Source organism: Drosophila willistoni (assembly GCF_018902025.1).
Source record: "Drosophila willistoni isolate 14030-0811.24 chromosome XR unlocalized genomic scaffold, UCI_dwil_1.1 Seg105, whole genome shotgun sequence".
Classification (NCBI taxonomy): domain Eukaryota; kingdom Metazoa; phylum Arthropoda; class Insecta; order Diptera; family Drosophilidae; genus Drosophila; species Drosophila willistoni.
In genome coordinates, this window is record NW_025814054.1 from 1582690 (window position 1) to 1604182 (window position 21493).

General features: G+C 39.4%; 3 protein-coding genes across 4 annotated transcripts; all 3 read left to right on the forward strand.

Annotated features, from left to right (window-relative positions):
- The first annotated feature begins 407 nt into the window (after nucleotides 1–407).
- On the forward strand, nucleotides 408–5660 carry LOC6645048 (clavesin-1). Its single transcript, XM_002067761.4, has 4 exons — nucleotides 408–698; nucleotides 3965–4426; nucleotides 4511–4801; nucleotides 4864–5660. The coding sequence occupies exons 2-4, from the start codon at nucleotides 3965–3967 to the stop codon at nucleotides 5116–5118; spliced, it is 1008 nt and encodes a 335-aa protein (XP_002067797.2). The 5' UTR covers nucleotides 408–698; the 3' UTR covers nucleotides 5119–5660.
- Nucleotides 5661–6623: 963 nt separating this feature from the next.
- LOC6645063 lies at nucleotides 6624–10074 on the forward strand. Of its 2 annotated transcripts, none has more exons than XM_023177152.2 (7): nucleotides 6624–6695; nucleotides 7570–7935; nucleotides 8032–8135; nucleotides 8221–8365; nucleotides 8440–8677; nucleotides 8743–8885; nucleotides 9121–10074. In XM_023177152.2, the coding sequence occupies exons 2-7, from the start codon at nucleotides 7669–7671 to the stop codon at nucleotides 9814–9816; spliced, it is 1593 nt and encodes a 530-aa protein (XP_023032920.1). In that variant the 5' UTR covers nucleotides 6624–6695; nucleotides 7570–7668; the 3' UTR covers nucleotides 9817–10074. The 2 variants fall into 2 exon arrangements, with proteins under 2 accessions (XP_023032920.1, XP_002067798.1); XM_002067762.4 differs by lacking the exon at nucleotides 6624–6695 and adding an exon at nucleotides 6807–6874.
- Nucleotides 10075–11059: 985 nt separating this feature from the next.
- On the forward strand, nucleotides 11060–21228 carry LOC6645064. Its single transcript, XM_002067763.4, has 7 exons — nucleotides 11060–11216; nucleotides 16938–17092; nucleotides 18253–18611; nucleotides 18687–19547; nucleotides 19612–20247; nucleotides 20319–20535; nucleotides 20601–21228. Exons 2-7 carry the CDS (start codon nucleotides 17027–17029, stop codon nucleotides 20835–20837), a joined length of 2376 nt encoding a protein of 791 aa, XP_002067799.2. The 5' UTR covers nucleotides 11060–11216; nucleotides 16938–17026; the 3' UTR covers nucleotides 20838–21228.
- Nucleotides 21229–21493: the final 265 nt, after the last annotated feature.

The window sequence follows — 21493 nt, forward strand, 5'->3', positions numbered from 1 at the left end:
ATGGCGGAGGGTTGATTGCGGGCATTGAAACATCTTTAACCTCATAAAGAATTAGATTGAACTAGAGTTAGGTATGGGCCAGATGTTTGCCTTCCCAACTAAGAACTGACCTCAGCTACGTCATCTAAGAATAGGCATAAAAAAAAAAAAATTCAAATCTAAATTTAAAAAATCTACTATAGGGCTATTGAGGAAGTGAGAGTGAGAGAGATAGAAATAGAGAGGGGGGTGGCAGTTGAGTAGTCGGGAGTTATTAACGTCTTTTTTTTTTGGTTTTTGTTTTTTAATTCATTTCACATTCGTCGTTTTTCACTCACGTTGTGAGTGAAAACCATCGTCGAGCTCGGCGAACGAGCGAGCGAGGTTTAAATAAATTTTCAGTTTAACCAAATTCAACAGTTTCGCTCAAAGCGTCTACGCGTTCACAACCAACCAACCATCGTTGGCCCCAGTTTAGTCCCCCAGTAGACAGACCAAGACCCCCAGACCCAGTCCAGTTGAATTCAAGCAGCCAAGTCAAGATTAACCAAAAAAGAAAAAATTATATATCGAGCTGAACTGAAAAACAAAAATTTATATAATTATTTTTTTTTTGCGACTTGTGAAATTTCTGTCGTCTGACGAAAGAGCGCGACACACAGTGCGTGAAACAGTTTTCGCTCTATAAATCAAAACAACAACAATAAACAACAAAAAATGTGAGTTAAAAATTATGGATTAAAAAAGGATACAAGAAGAAAATATACAATTTTTTGTTGGTATTTTTAAATTATTATTATTTTTTGTTTTTTCTCCTGTAATGTTGTTTAGCATTATTTACATAATCGAGAAAAACTGAGTGTGTTGTGTGCAGCGGCGAGAAAAACTTTCGCTTTCACCGCTGCCTTCAGCTGTGGAGCTTAAGAGGTTCGTCTTAGTCGGTAGCCAGAGTCGTGGTAGTTGTTAATGGTCGTTAGCTTGGTCTCTGTGGAGTCTCTGGCTCTCTGTATGCCTTGGGCGTACGCCTGGGCAATCTTGATCTGCCCCCTCCTTTGATTTTCCCTCCCGCTCCACAATTGTCAGCAGCAGCTCCCATAGCTTTTCACTTTTCACTCGAGAATGGAGACGACGACGACAACGACAACGACTTTTGATATTCAAGGCTATATAAAAACAATTGTTTAACTTTGAAATTCCAAGTGCATTAAGCGAACGATGAGCCAATTTAATTACTTTTGACTGCAAGTCTTTTGTAATGTTTTGCCCCTTCCGCCAGCTCATAAAAAATAAAATCAAAAAGGCCCCGTCAAGGTCTTGTCCAACGATGGCGCAGCAAAGTGTTGTGTAGTTGGCCAACAAGCAAGACCATTAAAATCATGGCAAAGACGTCAATATGTACATATGTCTGAAATAGTTATAAATATTCCAACCGTGAATGGTTTAGCAATTGCCTGGCAAAATTAAAGGAGGATTACAGAATTACTACAACATTTCATCAATCGAGAGTTATTTAAAATCCTGCACTACTTTTAAAAGGTGCGAATCCCCAAACTTGCCTAACCTACCAATTTCCTTACTCAACTAAATAGAGTCGTTCAGAATGCACTTTAAAAAGCATTTACGAATCCTGCACTACACTTAAAAAGGACTCTTTGATTAATTTATAATCTGTTAATATAATAGTTTTGGCACGATGACGTTTTTCGCTCAAAACCTGGCCCAAATTGCACTTGAGAAATACTCTTAGTGAAAATTTACTCGGACTACGAAGCACATATAGATCCTTTAGTACTTTCAAAAAACAGACTCACTACATCAATTAGAATAACGGTCAATAGTTTTGAAAAACAAAACGAAGCGATACATTGTAGTTTCGTATTAGAAACTCCAATAGACTTGTTGTGTACTTATGAGTTCGTTCACGTAAAACACTTCGATAGACTGACCTTGCGCCAAAAAACGTGCAATGACTTAAGAACTATCGACTATGGTGAGAAATACTGTACATATAGAAGAATAATGTGTTGTGTATATTTAGTATAATTAATAATAATGCATTTTTGCATTATTCTGTCCAATCACGTTGAGGGTTATATATAGTTATACTTACGTACAATTCAATCATCAATATATGTAGGTACTTGTACTTGAATATAAATTGCTATTCATTCAACATTTATACCACTTTGGCAAAATGCAATCTCAATATGATAATACGGAAGGGAAAATCTAAAGCGTTAAGTCGTAAAATTGTTAAATTGAAATTGAGCCAACGACTACGATGTGTAGTTGAAGAAAATAAAAAAAAAAATAAACAAACAAAATTGCCAAAAGGTGGAAGGAGATTGAGGTGAGGTGGAGGATGAGGATGGGGAAATGGAAATGGGGAGCTCTATGGCTTTGGCTATAACCTCAAGTATTACTCAAACTCTGGAGCGTTTGTAAAAAAACAACAAAATTGTGTGAAACCAGTTTTGAGCGAAATCTTTATTCTCTTTTGTTGGTTTTTTTTAAAGCTGTACTTTAGTTTGCCAGGTTTATTTTTTATGTTGTGTGTGATGTAACCAACGACGAACGCAGAGGAGGAGGCTAATTGGCAGAGCGGATACCCACCACCACCTTGCCTCCCGCCCACCCGATTTGGTGGCTTCAACGAAAAAGAAATGATAAATCGCACGTTTCGTGCAAGCCAAATGTAGAGTGACCTGGCCCATAAATGATGATCGGTGTTAGCGCAATGTCTGCTCGTTCGTTCGTTTTGGCCAAAAGGGTCTTACACACATATGGCCCATTGGTATGGGTAGGGTAGGCTGCGGGGTAGGGTAAGGTAATGTCTTAATATATAAGTAGATATATTCAAAGCAGGGCATATTACCAATTTAATTTTACAACAGCAACGCGTTTTACCATGTACATTCAAAAAAAAAAAAAAGAGAGTCAAAAAAAAAAAAAACTGTGTGAAGGCCATGAAAGTGAAAAAAAAACTTGATTTCGGTTCCGCGGGGTGACGACGGACAAACTCAGAGTTGTTAAGACTTTATATGTACATACCGTGTGGTTTATTGTGGTGTCTCTCTGTCTCTGTCACCTCCTCCTAAATAGTTTGTTGACCAAAAACCCACAACGACCACGACAACGACTTGTTTATTTTGCAGGGTATTTGCATTGTAAAGCAAAAAAAAAAAAAAAAGGCCTGCTGTTGGCGTTGTGGCATCCGCAGTGATCGGTATCGGTGGTTATATACCATAATAATATAATTCACTTTGGATATCATCTTTCTTTCTCTTGCTTTACTCTGACCTTCGAAAGTAAATGGGTTTTTTTATTTTCTGATGCGGCGACAAATTTAGCTTTTCTCTTACACTATTCATATGCAAAGTAGCCATCGAGGGGCACCCAAAGATTTTAGGTCACGGTCAATGGACCGGTGAAACAGCTGGCAAACTCTAAATAGCTAATCGTTTAGCTATGAAAATGGAGCAAACTCTGACGAAAACTTTGGATCATCTCTCTTTAGAGAGGGTCGATCTCTATCATGCATATTCATAGAGTGATCGACCCACGCATTATAATAGAAGATGAGGGAAAAACCAATGGGCAATGCACTTCGCACTCTCTCGCGGTTTTGTTTTTTTTTTGGTCGACAAAAGTCAAGTGGGTTTAATTCATGAGACCGACAACGACAAAAGCAACAGAAACGTTAACGTCAACGTCAACGTCTACGTCTACGATGTGGGCTAGTAAACTTTGTTGACCCGCAGAGAGTTCGATGAATTTTAACATTTCGGGTTGCGCAAGCGATTAGCTACGAGTTGCCGAGATGCTGACCAAGGGCAACCACTCAATTAGTGACACTGGCAGTGGTGGTGTCGGCGGTCCGCGGTCGGCGGTCAGTGACGGTGGTGCTGACGATGAATGACAAACTTCTGCACTGCATTACATTTGTTTTTTTATGTGTTTGTTTCTTTTTCTTTTTATTGGTCAGATGTTGGAAACGGAGGTTTTGCAACAACCGAAATTCAATGGTCCTGCCACAACCGTTGAGAGCGACTATGATTATCCACCATATGTGTGCGGTCTGAGTTCGGCCATGAAACAGGTGGCCAAGGAGGAATTGCATGAGGATGAGAATATAAGACGTCAGGCATTGGCACAATTTCGCGAATGGATTGCCAAGCATCCGCATATTAAGAAATGCCGTACCGATGCCGTCTTCCTGTTGCGTTTTCTGCGTACGAAAAAGTTTTCAGTACCATCGGCCTGCGAGATGCTTGAACGTTATTTGACCATCAGGCAATTGTTTCCACAGTGGTTCCAGCAGCTGGATATCAATGATCCGGCCATAAATGAGATATTTGAAAACGGTTACCTGGTGCCGTTGCCTCAACGTGATTCAAGCGGTCGGCAGGTTATATTTTCAAGGGCTGCTAAATTTGATCCCTACAAGGTAAGACAAAAGAACAAAAGAACCCATGCATGACCTTGACGAATTCCAACATAAATAAATGTTGTTTCTTTTTCTCTCCAACAGTTCACCTCGGTGCAAATGGCCCGCGTTCATAGTTTGATTTGTGAGGCTCTCCTGGATGATGAGGACTCTCAGGTGGCTGGTTATGTTTATATCAATGATGAGAGCGGAATGAATATGGGATTCGTTAGTCTCTGGTCTCTAACCGATTTGCGCAGCATTGTCAAATGTATTCAAAACTCCACACCAATGCGTCATAAGGAGACACATTTCGTAAATATTCCCCACTACGCCAACAGAATCATTGAACTGGGTGTCTCCATGCTAAGTGACAAGTTAAAGAAACGCATTATTGTAAGTGTAAATTGATTGTTGACATCTGTTTTGAATGATTCTAATTGCATTTGGTTTTGTAGGTCCACAAAAATGTCGATATACTAAAGTCGAAAATCGATGCTGAAATTCTGCCCAAGGAATATGGCGGCACCATGCCCATGGCCGATATGATTAGGGAATTCAAACAGAAGCTAGTGCAAAGGCGTGCAGCTATTTTGGCATTGGACGACATGCAAATCGAAGTCACAAAGGAGGCGGCCAATTTTGCTGGCAATGATATTGGCGACATTGATGCCGGTGTTGTGGGTAGCTTTAGGAAACTGGAGGTGGATTAATGCATTACTTTTTACCCATCAACCACCTCTTTTATATATATATATATGTATATGTATGTAGGCTTAAGGCTAGGCTAGTAGTTGAGAGATCATAATCATAATGGATGATCAATACCATTGAAAAGCGCTCGCGGGCATGCACAAATTTTTTTGTACTCGTACCTATTTAAAAAACAAAACAAAACAAAAAATAAAACCCTCCTGTTCTGAAAAGATTCTAGTGAGGTATCTTTTACATATATCCACAAACAGACACCAGACCACCAGATACCAGATACCAGATACCAGACACCAGTAACCAGCACAGTAATGCCGCCCACTTTTGGCACCACACAGATTAAGGTAAAAGGAACAAAACAAAAAACCGGATACAACTGAACTGTACTGTACTGAACTGAAACTGAACTTGAGCTTGTTGGTTAGTGTAGAGTTTATGCAGTTAGTTAGTAGCTCTCTCTATATCTCTCTCTCACTCTCTATCTCTAGTTATACTACTATCTATATATATTTTCATCTTTTGCGTTATGTACTGTTATGTGTATGTCTATTTAAAAAAAAAATATATATATATATTTGTATACTTTGTTGTTAACATAAATAATGCGTATGTTTAATTTACCCCAAAAAAAAAAAAGTTATCCCTTATCTGAGGAGAAAGAAAGCAGATGATTAGATTTCTGAATGATCACTATTAATACGGGTCAATGACCATTTGTTTGTGATAAGAAAGAAATGCTTTTACTTCAAAGGTAAATGAAGGCATACACTTTGTTCCAAATGTCTGCGGATTATGATGGCATCGAATAAGTAGTAGATAGAGTAGGATAGTCAAGGTAAGAACAGAATTGCACTCAATTCAATGTACCGTTAGGAGAAACTGCAAAAAAGAAAGATCCAATCTCGCTGTAAACCCAAAAGAACGAGCAATTTGCATTCGGGTTTTAATCATCGTTTTGCCTAAGCTGACATTGATTGATCGTTTGCGATTGACTCATAATATGGGTAAGTCAGGGTAAAAAGGGTATTCAAACGATCGCACTCGACAAGAAAAAAAAGGGAGAGAACTCTTGTTAGAGAATTCTCTTGTAATGCGATAACGGTGACAACACAGACGACACGACTGACAGGCAGGCAGCCGGGAGAGAATCTTATTGCATTTCATGCCAAGTAAGACAGCTTACAGAGAAGAGTGTCTAAGAGCTTGCCGAATGAAAACTTTGTTGTATGTCTCTGTTTGTGTAAACACACAGATACTTACATACAATGATGATTGAGTGTACTAGTGTGTGTGTGCTGGTGTGTGTGTGTGTGTGTGTATAAGTAAGAATGTGTGTCGGCATATTATGATTGTACGCTTTATTATTATGGCTTGTGCAAGCGAAGTAATTTCCAAGTTAACTTTTCAGTTGAACGCTGGAACAGCTGGAGAACGCGAGCCCCGAAGCGTCGTCTTGTTGGTCGTCAAGAATAAAGTATAGTATAATATAGTAGTATGCTAGTCTCAAATCTCAACCAAAGTCGTTAATTTTCGCGCTTTGTGATTGTGCTAAATGGTTTGCTTTGTGACCTGAACTCAAGTATGTCGACATATTATTGTTATCATTAAACAAACACACACACACACACATGTTGGTTGGTTAATTGCAGAATAAACTTTAAATTCAATCCTCAGTTTACGATCACTTTTTGTCTTTTATCGATGACTAAGAGTACAAAAAAGAATAACACTTTAGTGGAGAAGCCCCCCACACAGCCGGTATGTATGTATGTAAATTGCCGCTGCTCTACACGGCGTATGAGCAATATTCCATGGGATTACGTAGTGTCACGTTAAGAGTTGGGAAATCGGTTGCAAAGGGAAAGCATAGATCTTCTCTGCAAATTATATGATCACGACAAAGTTTATAACAATAAAGTGCCTAATGTATGTCTGCGCAGGCAGGTAGGTCATACAATTTCCCACTGGGTATATGTACATATCTTTCTCTGCAAAGACACGAGCGGTTAATTCAACAAGTGATTGACTCCAAGAGCGCGGGAGAGAGACACACACAAACATGCAGAGAGGATGTTGGAGAGAGTAAGTGAGCAACAAGCTTTCAAGTACTTGAGACTGGAGAGAGTAAAGCTTCATTAAAACAGCTGATGGATGAAGCTTTTGTTTTTTTTTTTTTTCTTTGGGTGGGCGCATATTGAATGAGGGGGAGAGGTGGAGGCCAACACCAAAGTCGCGCCTTTCCAATGAGGAGGAGAGGTGGTTGCTTGTGGCAACTAACATTTTATCAATTCAAAGTGCGAGAATGAGATAAGAAAACCCAAAAGTAGGCAAGTAGGCGGCCCCGACGAGTCATTAAGTTATTAAAAAACAAACACAAACAACACAAAAAAAAAAAAAACAATAAAAAATAGGGGAAAATTATCACCAATTCTTCTTCTTCCTTTTGTCCATAGAGCGAAGCGATCGAAATCAAAAAAACATACGTATGTGCATTGTATAGCCAGTCAGTTGAGCAGGAGAACCACCGAGTGACGGCGGCGATCTGATTAACCATGAATAAGCTGCGTTCGCTTTTGCCGGGTGGCGGCCAACAATCGCCATCTAACGCACTCTCGTCACGTCATTCAGTTGCTCTCGAGCCAGAGATTGGTTTCCAGATCACTATCGAAACCCAAAAGCATCGGGATAGTGAACCAAATTTGGCCAATATGGCCAAGAATGGTTTGGGACCGGTGCCCGAACTGAATGTTCATTTAATTGCCGCTAGGCATCTTCCCTCGCTATTTGGTTTTAAGATAGTTCAGGGCTATTTGATAAAGGTAAAAGAAATGGCATAAATAAAAAGCTTTTCGCTATCTATCCACAAATATACACATATGTACATACATATACATATCATTTATTTATTCACACAGGTCAAATTATTTCCTGGCACAAAGCGTATGGATAGCACTATACAAACCAATACTTGGCCAAAGTTTAATGAAAATTTCAAATTTCCTCTAGTGCCAGATATTAAGTGAGTGAGCAAGCTTTCTCTCTATCTCTATCTCTTGGACTCTCTTTAAATAATTTATTGGCATTTTCATTCGATTTCCGTTTAGACCCTCTTTGAAACATGGTTCTGCCTTTACGTCGCGACGCTCTAATCACAATCAAGTGAATGGAGAAATTCCCACACCCGAAGATATATTTGCTGGTCAATTTGTGGTCTTTACGGTCTATGCTCTGTTGGAGTTACCTGCTGCGGTATGAAATTACCTTTCTAATGCCAAAAAACAAAAGCTTTCAATTTCTCATCGATCCCTCTGTAACTTTTGCAGAACTTTAGCCGTTTCAACAAGACTTATCGTTCGCTGAAAGATAAAAGCTCAAATTTTGTGCAACGTCTGGTGGAGAGTTCACCCGGAACGACTGGTACTGATGAGACGACAGCGGCAGCATCAGCTGCAAATGGCAACACACCCAAAGATAAAGGTGGCAAATCGTCAAAGAAGTCCACAGATAATCCCCGAGATGCTATGCCACCATTAACAATTAGTGAATCACGTAGAAATATAGGTAGGTACACACAAGTTACTGCCATTCTGTCATCATATCTACTATGTAATTGGCACTTCTTATAGGCTCCGTCACTTGCTACCTTGAACCCAAGCTCTTTAAACGAAATACACGAAATGGTTCCTATGCCACAGAGGAGCTATGGCTGCCCATTAAAGATATAACGACAACGGTGTCCAAGTCTTCGCCTAGTAATAACAATAACAATGTAAGTTACGCAAAAACATCCACTTGACGTCTGACCCACGAACTCTAATGATTTAATTTAATTGTGACTGCAAGTGAAAGCAGTGAACAAAATAATAAACACCTGAAACCTAAAAGACAAACAAACAAACAAACAAACTTTACACGACAAACGACCAAATGATATGTGGAAATGAAAGCAAAAAGTTTGACCCTTCACCCCTTTATTTTCTTGGTTTCTTTATGCTTGCTTGCAGTTGACAAATTCGCCAAAAGGTGTGGTCGAACTGGCGCTGGAAGTGCGTGATCTTAGCGCCAATGAAACTGACAGAGAAGCGACAGAGGATTCTTTGCCATCGTCGGGGGCTTCGGTGTCAGTAAATACTCCTGCTACTTCTCCTGCCCCCGCTGCTATTGCCACTCCTGTTTCGCCACCCACCACAAGTGTCAACAATTGGCAACGTATGACCGCCGAGGTGAAAAGAAAAATGGGCATCAGCAATGTTGGCGGCGGTTCTGGCTATGGCAATGGTGAGGGAAAACTCGTCTTACGTGTGACCACGGCACGCATGCGCTGCTCGAACAAGGTCAAGGATGAGCTGGAGGCCACAGCAAGTGCGGGTGTCTATGTAAAGACGACAGCCTTCGAGCATGGCATATACATAGATGCCTGGAAATCGCCCATATTCTTTCCATCACTATCCACAAAATGGGATGTCGGTGGCGATAGTCATGATGCGGCCACAATAAATATACCGCTGCAAAGTCTCAGTCAATTGGAGAATATTGTCATACGCATCACATTGGCCACCAAGAAGATGGGCAAGAAACTTGTCTTGGGCACCGTGTTGGTTGGTGGTCCTCAAGCCCAAGATACGGGCTCTGTGCAGATGCGTTTAATACGCGAAGTGCCGCTAGGTGAACGTGTGGCCACCTGGCATTCGTACCATTAGCAATTGGGTTTTCCCGCCCGCCTCTTCTACATTTACATACATACATATATATTTTTTGCCAAGAATGTGTTTTTTTTTTTGTCGTTTATAGCCTGAAAATTTTGAGTCAACTATTTTATATACATATACCTATATACCATATACTTATATATGTATTTATATTTTTTTATATATGCATTTAGTTTGTAGGTATGGTAGGTAGTTAGGTAGGTAGTTATACTTTCCTTACTTAACAATTAAATTTTATGCGCCAAAGTACGATGAGTTGGGTTGGTTTCTTCTTTTTATTGGGAAAGTTGATACTCGACGCGTTGAGTCGAACGGCAAGAGCGTGGTTTATGGTCAACGCTATAACTAATTAACGCCCAGAATCAGCTCAAGCTGAAAGTGAAAAGATCTTAAGGGTTCTATTTTTTTTCTTTTTTTTTTGCGCTACATTTTCCATGCTATGCGATTCCACTGTGCAGCAAGGCGCTGCGAAATGTGTTTAAAATATCAGTGATCGACATGCAAATACTCTGTATAAACAAGGAATGTTGCGCTTGGAATGGAAGTCAGTAAAAGAAAACATCAATGAAAAAAATTGTTCGTTAATCCACAACTTTTTTGACTGTCCTCGCCGGAACTACCTTTTTAACACTACTTTATCTGCGAGGAAACGCCTCCTACGTCGGGGTTCAAACTCGAGAACCACCGAACACACATGGATGTAGATTTAGTAGGTCGCCACTGAGCCACCAACTAAACTAGGCTAAACAAACTACAATGGCCACAAATCGGTGTGTTATGCCACTGATTCAGTTAATGATCTTCGTGTGCGCATAGTACTAATATACCCCAATCCATTTAGTGTCTAATGGGTATTAAGAGTCAACGGAGTCGTCGTGCGCGACGTTTTTGTTCACTTCGAAGCGTTGGCATTGCGCCGCTCAGTTCTCGTAAAGACGGCGGTTGGATCGGTTGTGTGCTATATATATATATATATATATAATATATATAAATATATTTTCAAGTTGTGGTCTGTGTCTCTCACTAGATAAACACTGCGTTTAACGACGAATAAATTGGCGCTGTGTTTCAATTTTTTTCAAAATTTTATTTTTCCCCTTTTTCTATGTGTGTGCTTGTTTTTTTTTTTTTTCTCTCTCTCATTCTGTAGAGTTTTTCCAATGTAAAAATAAAGATCGTCCATAAAAAATTCTTTTCTTAAAAATAAAGTGCCAAGTTTCTTCCTTTTTTTTTTGTGTTTTTGTTTGTTTGATGCAAAATTCCGCACATTTCGGTTAGTGACAAAAATAATGCAAAATCCAAACGCGCTTTAATTCAAAATCGAAATAAACAAAAATCAAGAAGAAGTTGTAACCAAAAATGCTGGAACATTGTTGAAGGAAATATTGTTTGTATGTCAATAATAAATCATTTAACAGTTTCATTCATAAAAAAAAGAAAAAAAAATAAAGGCAATCATCAATATGTATGCACATTTTTTATGTGTGTGTGTGTGTGTGTGTGTGTGTGTGTGTGTGGTATTTCGAATGTGCATTAAAAATGCATCTGTTGAGAATATGGTGGGGATGATGATGTGATTGCCTTGTGAATCGAGAGGGATGATGTAGGTGGGTGGGTGGTTGGGTGCGGAGGAGAATCATCTTGGAATTCTCTTTGCGATTACATCGCCGACTATTTTTTTCTTTGCCGATTCCAGAGCAGAGCATGATTTATGTTCAACAACATCCGCTAATAGACGTCGTCAGAACAAATTAAATGCGTAGCCTATTACAACACAAAGACAGAGACAGAGATTGGGAGAAGAGAGGGGAGAGCTGAAACTGAGATGGACTGGTCGGTGGGTAGTGAGGCTGACTAACTAACTTAGTAATAAATAAGAAACAAACTAAAACTTGAAACAACTTCCGTCGTCCGTTTGTCGTTGTCGTCGTTGTCTGCAGACAATACCAATTCGTTATGTTACGAATCGATACGAATAAACTGCCCACGGTGGATGGCTGTCTGCCCACTTTTTGCGAGGCAGCCACAAAACAAAAGCACGTTATTTTCGGTGGTGCTGGTGCCTCTTCTCAGTGTGTGTGAGTGTGTGTATATTTTGCGTCATTAAAATTGCATTCATTAAGCAGGCCGCACAGACAACTACTGCAGACTATAGAGAGACAGACATGCAGCGACAGCTGCTTGGCCGAGCCAGACATTATGGCTAGCCACTACTACCTCATTCAGTCATTCATTCATTCGCTCACTTGACGGGGCCGAGAGTGGCCTGTGTACCCACTAGACTTATCAAAACGTTTAGGCCAACGCGCATTTGTATTTAAACCAAATTAGTACATTTTCATTCATTCATAAATGAAACAAAAAAAATAAAAACCGAACCTTTCCCACTAACCCGTTCATTCATAAATGAAACAAAAAAAAAATAAAAACCGAACCTTTCCCACTAACCCGTCCATTCGATCTTGTTGGCGGTCGTCGCACCACCACCACCTCCAGCCGCTCTGCCACCTACCTTAATTGGTCCACAAAATGAAAAATGAAAACGAAACTGAAACCTTGTGGGTGGTCGGTTGCTAGTTTAGTAAGTTTGCACAAATTTATGTTAAGACTTATGGCCAAAGCTTCCTGATGTGCGATAAATTTAATAATATTTATGACAGCTTATCGTATTCCCAGTTGATCCCTCCCTTCCTTCCACTATCATCCATTCCCCTTCACCGCGATCTCGATCCCGAAACCCATTCGAGTTTTAATCGCACTTTGTCAAGGTAAAACATTATTGTGGGGGTGGGCAGCGGTTACGGGTCGACTATGACGAACGGTTTGTTTACACGGACAAAGACAGCGCCAGAGACTGGAGGAGGCGGCAGAGAAGCATAGAAACGTCGGAGGTTGCTGCCGCTGCTGATGATGCTCCTACTAAGATGTTTGCTTGGCGGCAGCAGCAGCAGCAGCAGCATCGTGTTCTAAATTAAGCAGCATCGTTGTCTTACAGACACGCAAGTGAATAAAAATAAATATATTTGGGATGGTCGTTTTAATGCAAACATCTTTCAAACACACAAAACTAACACAATCACACGTTAGCAGCATTAGGGGGCGGTGTGATACGGTTAAGCAAACTCTGTTTCGGTTATATTCAAAATTTGGTATTTTTGTGGAATAGAATATGGTTAAATAATGTCAAAATATCTGATAAAGATCCTCACTTTGAAATCTCGTAAGCATCTTAAAGGCTTAAAATAAGAATATAGTCTAAATTAAATATATTCCAATAACTTTTAATTATAAAAGACATTAGCTGTAGAACAAACAGTTTTAGCATACTTTCCTAGGATTAAATCATTATAATTATTATAATATCTTGGAAAATGTGTGATTTATCAAAGTTTTAAGCGGTTAAGGGAGTATTCATTTCGGTTTTATTGACGAATTTCTACAAAATGTGGCCAACATTAAATAAAAATTAAAAAAAAGCACATGAATTTTATAAATTATTCTAAAAATAAATCCCTGAATCTCGTTAAAATAACGATAAATTATCAAATTTTTGATAATGTATTAAATAAAAAGATACTTAAGCCTAAACATGTGCATCCCAAAAAAGGAAGACAATAGATTTACTTGTGGGAATTGTTTATGTTTTTGTTCGTTCGTTGTATTCAAAGTAAACTGTGTGGGTGACAGAAACCTGTTCTGCTTACATACTAGACAAGTGTTCGATCTCATACCAAACTTGGTGGCTCTGGCTATGAGCCAGGGAGATGTCTCTAGATCGATGCATCTATTCGTTAATCTGAATGGCTGATCTCAAGGATATATCGAAATGATATTGTTTCGAAATAATTCTGATTAAATATGTATATATATAGATATATATATTGGTTCACTTTTTGTCATATTTTTAATTGTTGAAAAGGGAATTTGTAATAATTTTAAATTTATGATGGAAATGTCCATCCTAGGATGGCGATGATACGCACACTCACACACATAGACACATGTCATAGTCAGGTGTTTAAGAATAGTTTCTCTAGTGGTTTGTTTGTGGTATTTTGTTTTTGTTAAATTTTTGTTTCCCTCCCCCCCACTAGGCGGAATGTATATGGTTCACAAACAATCCAGCAGTGAGCAGGGAGAGTTACTCAACAATGTTTTTTTTTTTGTTTTTTTTTCTGTTTTTGGGTAGGTGGGTTGGGGATTATTAGATCAGATCGCTGACAGATATATATCAGCAGGGCCCACCAAGCCATCGTATTACTCAACTAACAAGTGCCTAAAGATATTCGTTTCGATTTAAATGCGTTGAATCAAGTGCAATAAAATTAAAATACATTTTTTTTTTGCCAACCATTTTTGAATTGTAATCGGATCGTGCATGAATTTTATGGTCATTTAGCACAGAATATTAATGGTATATAAATACAATGTCATTGTTAAGGCAATCAGCGGGATAGAGCGAGAGACATAGACAGCAAGATCGTTAAACAGAAATATTGTATCACCAATTTGGTCATCGGCGAAAGAAACCGGAATCGATGAAAAGTAGAGCAACAGCGGCAAATGATTGGAATCCATCATGAGGTTTATCATGATCATCATCATTATTGTATCAACATTGTGTATGCCAGAGCCCTTTCATTCCATTCCATATCCATTTCCATTTCAGTTCAATCCTTAATGGTCCAGGTCTCTCTATATATAGTATGATCAAGTCAACTGAACTCAGTTAGAGTCTCTGGCTCTGGCATTATGCACTGTTGACGTCAAATCGATGTGTGCCATGTGAAGGTTTCAACTTGACATGTCGACGGACCACAGAGAGCGGGGTGATGGCTAGTGGCACTCTTGGCTAATGCATAAGTAATACAAGTATTCACCTCCTCCTGCTCCGACGTCTCCTCCTTTTGGGGGGCAGGCATAATTCAACTTTGAATGTTTTTAATTTTCCTCATTTGCTCGTCTGCTCTGTTTGTAATTACATGTACACACAAATATGAAGCTAATTAATTTCACTTTTCTGCCCACGCTTTTGATCGCGTTTGGGTTGGAGTGGCGGCGCCTCAAGCGTATGGGGATCGGTCTAAGGTCTCTTACAAGTTCAACATATTTATTCGCTTTGTAGTTGGGCCAAAAGGCGCAGCCCTGACGGCCAAATGCGATGAATGCGTCAGCAGCATGACCGCATCCGCCCTCCCCTGGCAGTACCCTCCCAAAAGACGAGTACCTATGTATGAATGTACAACATAAAGTGCGTAAAGGAGAGGAAAGGAGGGCCACAAAGGCAACCATGTAGTTGATTGTAGTTGTTTCGTACTTTGACGCAAATGAGCCGCTTAGTTCGGCTAAATTAAGCAAATGAATTGGCTCTTGAAAAAAGAAACAGTGATGCAAATGATGAAGGGGAATAATAAAGCCAACAAGTACTCACAAACATATATCTTTTGACTAGTTTATTATATAATATTTCGATTCATGCGCAGAGCAGGTGTTTTCCCCACCACCACCCCTTAACCCCTTATCCATTTTGCATAAATTTACTTAAAACAAACAAATTCAGCACAAATCTTCGTCCCATATCAAGAGCTAATGATATTGGCAAGAAGTATTCAATTTCATTAGCCAATTTGTCCTTGGTTTAAACCCCAGCGACGGAACATGTCCTGCGATCGCCCTGTAAAGTATGCAGTAGACAGTCGAGAAATTCAAATATTAGAAGGAACTTTAAGTTAATCAAACCGTTTAAGAAAGAAACGTTTTTTTTGGTTCTCTCCATTAAAGAGATGGGTGGATGGATGGTATTGAGTGGAATTAAGGCTTAAGACATATAGATAGATTCTTTATAAATTCCAAAAAATTAATCCTTAAACTGTCTGTTGACTTCTTTATATAAAAATTTCGAACATTTTACAACTTTATATCGGGATCGACTTTTACCATTTTTGAAATGTAAGCTTTAACAACTAAAATTAACGAATAATAAAGCAACACGAATATACGCATATTTTCAAAATTATAAACTTTTTTCTGGCAAGATCTTTTTCAACTGTGGAAGTGATTTTAACCCATTTCTGCTATTGTCCTTGTTGATAGCATCCAACAATTTTTTTTTTCTATCGATTTTGAAATATAACCATTTCAGAAAGGTCAACAGGGCAAAAACCAGGACGCACAATTGTAAACATTGCTTTGCTCTCATGGCTGTGGCCACATCCTTAAACCAAATATTTGAAATTATATGCATTTTCACTATTTCATATAAGCTTTACATTTTTTTTATCTGAACACCTATACACATATATGTAGACTATAGACAACCTTTTAGTTCATTCCCAAGTAGATAGATAATGAAAACAAAATTATAGTTTTCTTTTTTTGGTTATGGTTTTAAGATTTCGATCTTTTTCTGACAGGTGCATTTTAACAACAATGATCACATTTGGGATGGTCCTTTGAAGAAATTAAAGGTCTTGTTGAAGTAAACTTAAATTCAAACCAGAAATGATTAATTTACTGCCCATTTTCGTTTTGGGGACAGTGAAAAATTTAAATTTTGTATGCATTTTTTGGGTTTTTCAATTGTTAATCTACAATCCTTTCAAATATCCAATGGAGAGTTAAAAACTGCTGAAATTATAGACTGATAAAGTTCAAGTTTTATGAAGACATTTTGTTCTTAATTTATATTTTGTTTTTAAAAATTGATATTCCTTAATGAAGTTGCTTCTAAATAACAAACAAATAGGGGTTACCATATGGGATAATATCACAAACATGCTCAATTCAAAACGCTATATCTTATTGAAAACAAATAAATTTGTATAAATTCAATGACATTAAAAGGAATTAAAGTCATACTTGCAAATAAGATTTGCACTTTTAAGCTGGGATATCAGAAACCAACGCCAATATAAACATTTGGAATACGGATTTGGATTCAGTGCACCATAATCTATAAGAAAAATGTACTTTGGTCTCTAAAATTTGGGTCCATTTCATGGTCCTGTGTAATTTTACTTAGGATCCTGTTTTAATTTAATTTTTAAGTCGGAATTTATTTTATGTTTCTCAATGTTGGTGCTATTTGTTTGCTTCTTGTTTTTTTTTTGCAGAAATTCGCTTGGAGATTACTTCAATGTTGTTGCCCATGCGGCAAGAATAGCGTTCATATATCATCCGATATCAAAAAATAAACTCGAGCATGAGAGTTATATCTCACATTGCGGTATTACTTGCACTTTTGCAGCTGCTGATGCTGGAAATTCAGGTGAGTAGACCGCCCGATCGGCCCCATCCCCACCCCCTCAACCAACCTTCGGAGCCCACTTGACTTTTAAAATACAGACATATTCACACACAATTACGTCAACTAAAAACAATTTGACTGAGAACTGTGAACAAAATTAAACAAAAAGAAGCAAAAAAGATACAGATACAAAGAGAAATAGAAAAAACGTTAAAAAATGTAAATTGAACGCCAATTATCCGCATCCAAATTAGTTCAATGCCAATGCGTCGACGACGACGACAACTATGGACTGACTATGTGGAGAGGAGACGAGAGGGGAAACCTTAATTCCGATCACCGGAACGGTATCTAACTTACTATGCGTTTCCCTTGAGCTTGAGTTTGGTTTGTTTTTTTTTTGGTGGTTCCGCATGATTTCATGGGAATGTTTCGGTTAGGTCACTAGATCAGAGACTAGCCTGTGACCTATGAGCACACAAAAAAGAAAAGCAAAGCTTTACCTTATAAAGGGCATCATCTCCATCAAACATTGGCCTTGTGGATAAAAGAAAAAGGGAATTCGGAATCGGCATCTGTTGCCCATTTTGAAATGCATGACTCTCGACTTTTGTTTTCCTGTGATCTTTCCAACATAAAGCCACTGTTTAATGCTGTGCAAATGTCTCTGTACGTATATATGGGATGCCGCCATCAATTTGATGTTGTATGGAAAGCCTATTTTTGATTAGAGGCGACACAGGAAGAAGAAGGTATCCTCCCTTTCACACAGCCAGAGCACTTTACCATGTCGGCAAAAAAAAAAAAAAAAAAAAGAAAAACAGAAAAACTACACTCGCATATATACAATATGTTATTTATAGCCACGACCGACAACCGACGCCTGTCTATGTCGTCGTCGTCGTCTCGCCTTTGGAACTCTGGAGGCACTTTTTCTTTACTGATGCGGATGCGAGACGACTTCTTCTTCTTCTTTTGCCCAAAGTCATTCGAGAGCAATGACACTTTAGACACAGAAAATAAAAACCAAGTCAAGTAGCAAAAGCAGGCGACATCCCCAGCGGCATGGCCTGATTTATAGGTTTTTAGGCGGGGTAATGTCTCTCCCCCTTGTCCCGCCTGTCATTGTGCGCTTATCTTGACCATTGTTTTGTGGTCTCTCTGTTTTGTTTTATTCCTAGTGCGGCCACGTGCAGGATGCCAAAAGGCATATACATGCCGAATTTCGAGACGTGTTGCACCACCGCCATCCGCATCCGCATTCATATTCGCATCCACATCCGCATCACCCACCATCTACGAGGTATCACGGTTCGCATTGGCATAGTGGGCAGCGTATACATCGATTTCATATGCCCTCACATCAGCATCAGCAACGTTGGAGTGGCCGTAGGCGATCGATTAATCATCACCAGCCTTTTAGCCGTTGGACAGAGTGGACACTATGCAACGAGGAATGCATTAAGCATAGGGAACGTTATTGCAAAGCAAAGAGACGCTGTGGCCACACTAAGCATGTGGAGCAACGCAAATGTTGGCAGTAAGTAGTTGTCCGAGTTGTCTTCCGCCTGTCAGTGGTCTCTCACGGTATTCCCTTTCGCACCCTTGTTTACAGCTGCAGCCCATCATCAAGCAACATCAAGTGGCATCAAGAACCCATGACAATTGAAGAAGTGCATATACCACCAGAAAGATGGCCCCAAATGTATCATACACCAGCACCTCCACCACCACCACCACAACCACAGCCACAACCAGTGGCACCGCCACCACAACCATCCATCATTATAAATGCAGCAGCTGCAGCATCAAGTGGAACGCCACTAAATACCCGCACAATTAGCTATGCACCGCAATATACCCTTCCTACAACCACATCCCCTCCTCCGCCTCCACCACCACCAGTTCATCCATCATATGATGATTCTGTGGAAGTGGTGCATAGGCGACCCACTCATGCTCCTTCCCCAGCAATAGACAGTACCGAAGAGCTAGAGGAACACGAAGACGAATACGATGACACAGAAGAGGATCATGGTGGTGCTATTGATGATGGTGATTTCTATGTGTTGAAGAGGAACAGGCACAGACGTCGCCAAAAACCCAAGGAGCGAGGTGTTCGACATAGACCAAGAACATCCAAACGTCCTTATATAGCGGATGATGACGATGTCGATGATTTCGAGGACTATATAGAACGCAAGTCATTGAGAACACGCAATTTGGATAGCAGCAGCAGCAGCAGCGGCGGCAACAGTGGGGGACTTGAGGGTGACATCTTTCAATACGAAGACTTTGATTTCGAACCGGATGGGAACATCTATGTGGATTCTGACGAGTATACGGATAATATGCGAAATTCTTCAGCCTGGTTACCACCAGCCAAAGATGGTCCTGCACTACGACGCAGACGTATTTATTCTAAATGGAGTCGCTGGACGAGATGTTCACCCAAATGCACAACTCGACGTTATAAGTAAGTGGAAAAGATAAACTTTTAGTTTTTATCTACTACAACTAATTTCCCTTTGGTTTAACAGAAAATGTCGCCTTAGTGATCAGTGTGGACGTGAAGTCCTGCGAGAGATAGCCTATTGCTATACAGAGGGCAGCTTTTGCCAACAATGGCTGCAATCCCAAGTCCACAAGACTCCTGTATATGAGGCTAGACCGGCGGCAGCAGCACCAGCACCAGCAACAGTTGCTGCACCTGCCGTTGCCACTGTCGGGGCCATGAGACGTATGCATACGGCGGATAATAGGAATGCAGCGCTCAGTAATAATGAAATCGATATCATATTCAATGGCAAGGGTTATCGAGGACCTGAATACACGCCCCTGAAGATCCAATGCGGCATTGTGCGCAGCGGCAGCGGAAGACGTAGCATGTATAATATGTTGAAGATTATTGGAGGCAAGGCGGCACGCAAGGGAGAATGGCCCTGGCAGGTGGCCATATTGAATCGTTTCAAGGAGGCATTTTGTGGGGGCACATTGATAGCACCCAATTGGGTCCTAACGGCGGCCCATTGTGTGCGCAAGGTGCTCTATGTTCGCATCGGTGAGCACAATCTGGACTTTATTGACGGCACTGAAGTTCAGTTGAGGGTCGCCAAAAGTTTCAAGCATCCCAATTTCGATAAACGCACCGTGGATAGTGATGTGGCTCTGCTGAGGTAATGGACAATAGTGCATAGTCCTTATGGATATATCTATGTACTTATAAATCTTAATTATTTCTATCTAGGCTACCCAAACCAGTGAATGCCACCACTTGGATAGGTTACTCTTGCCTGCCCAGACCCTTCCAGCCATTGCCCAAGAATGTTGAATGCACTGTAATCGGTTGGGGCAAACGTAGCAATCGCGATGTGGCTGGCACAAGTGTCCTACGCAAAGCAGATGTCCCCATCATACCCATGGACAACTGTCGTAGTGTCTATCAAGATTATACCATAACAAAGGTGAGAAAGATAGGTGATTCAACTTACTTTTAGATGTTAACCATCTTGAGAATTCTTGATTGCAGAATATGTTTTGCGCTGGCCATCGTCGCGGTTTGATTGACACTTGTGCCGGTGATTCCGGTGGTCCCTTACTCTGTCGCGATACAACCAAACCAAATCATCCGTGGACCATATTTGGCATCACTTCGTTTGGCGATGGCTGTGCCAAACGGAATAAATTTGGTATTTATGCCAAAGTACCCAACTATGTGGATTGGGTATGGTCCGTCGTTAACTGTAATGGTAATTGTAAGCTATAATCGATCTGTACACACACACACACACACAAACACACACAAAACTGAATGTTTTAGAATCCTAGCCCTAAGATTCATTTTGTTCTGTTCTGCAGAGGCTGTGAAATACTCACATAAATCTTATCAAATATATGTATGTATGTATATCTATATATATACGTATATATGAATACTTAATGTATAGTCTTAAAAACTGTTTAAGAAGACCTATTCTGGGTATAATTCTAAAAAGAGAAATAAACTTTTCTCTCACTTAACTTAACGTGTATATATACGTCTATATATAGAGTTGTAACTATTTTTTTTTTTTGTTTTTTATAACCCGAATCATTTTTAGTTTGTTCATCAACACAGCTTTAAAACCTTTTAAGTTAAGTGAATACGAATAAAATCAGTCAATTTCAATGGATTGAATTTGAATCTGATATATATATATATATATAATATACATATAAATATTTGTTTAATCATATAATGGTTAAGATTCAAATACGAGTTTAAAACGAAAACACTCACACAATTAATTAGTTAATATATAGCAGGAATTGAATATAAGCAAAAATATATACATACATATGTAATACCTATATATTTATGTTAACTAATAATTGTAAACTAATATTTTAAATATAAAAAAAACAAAAAAATTCAGTTGTAAA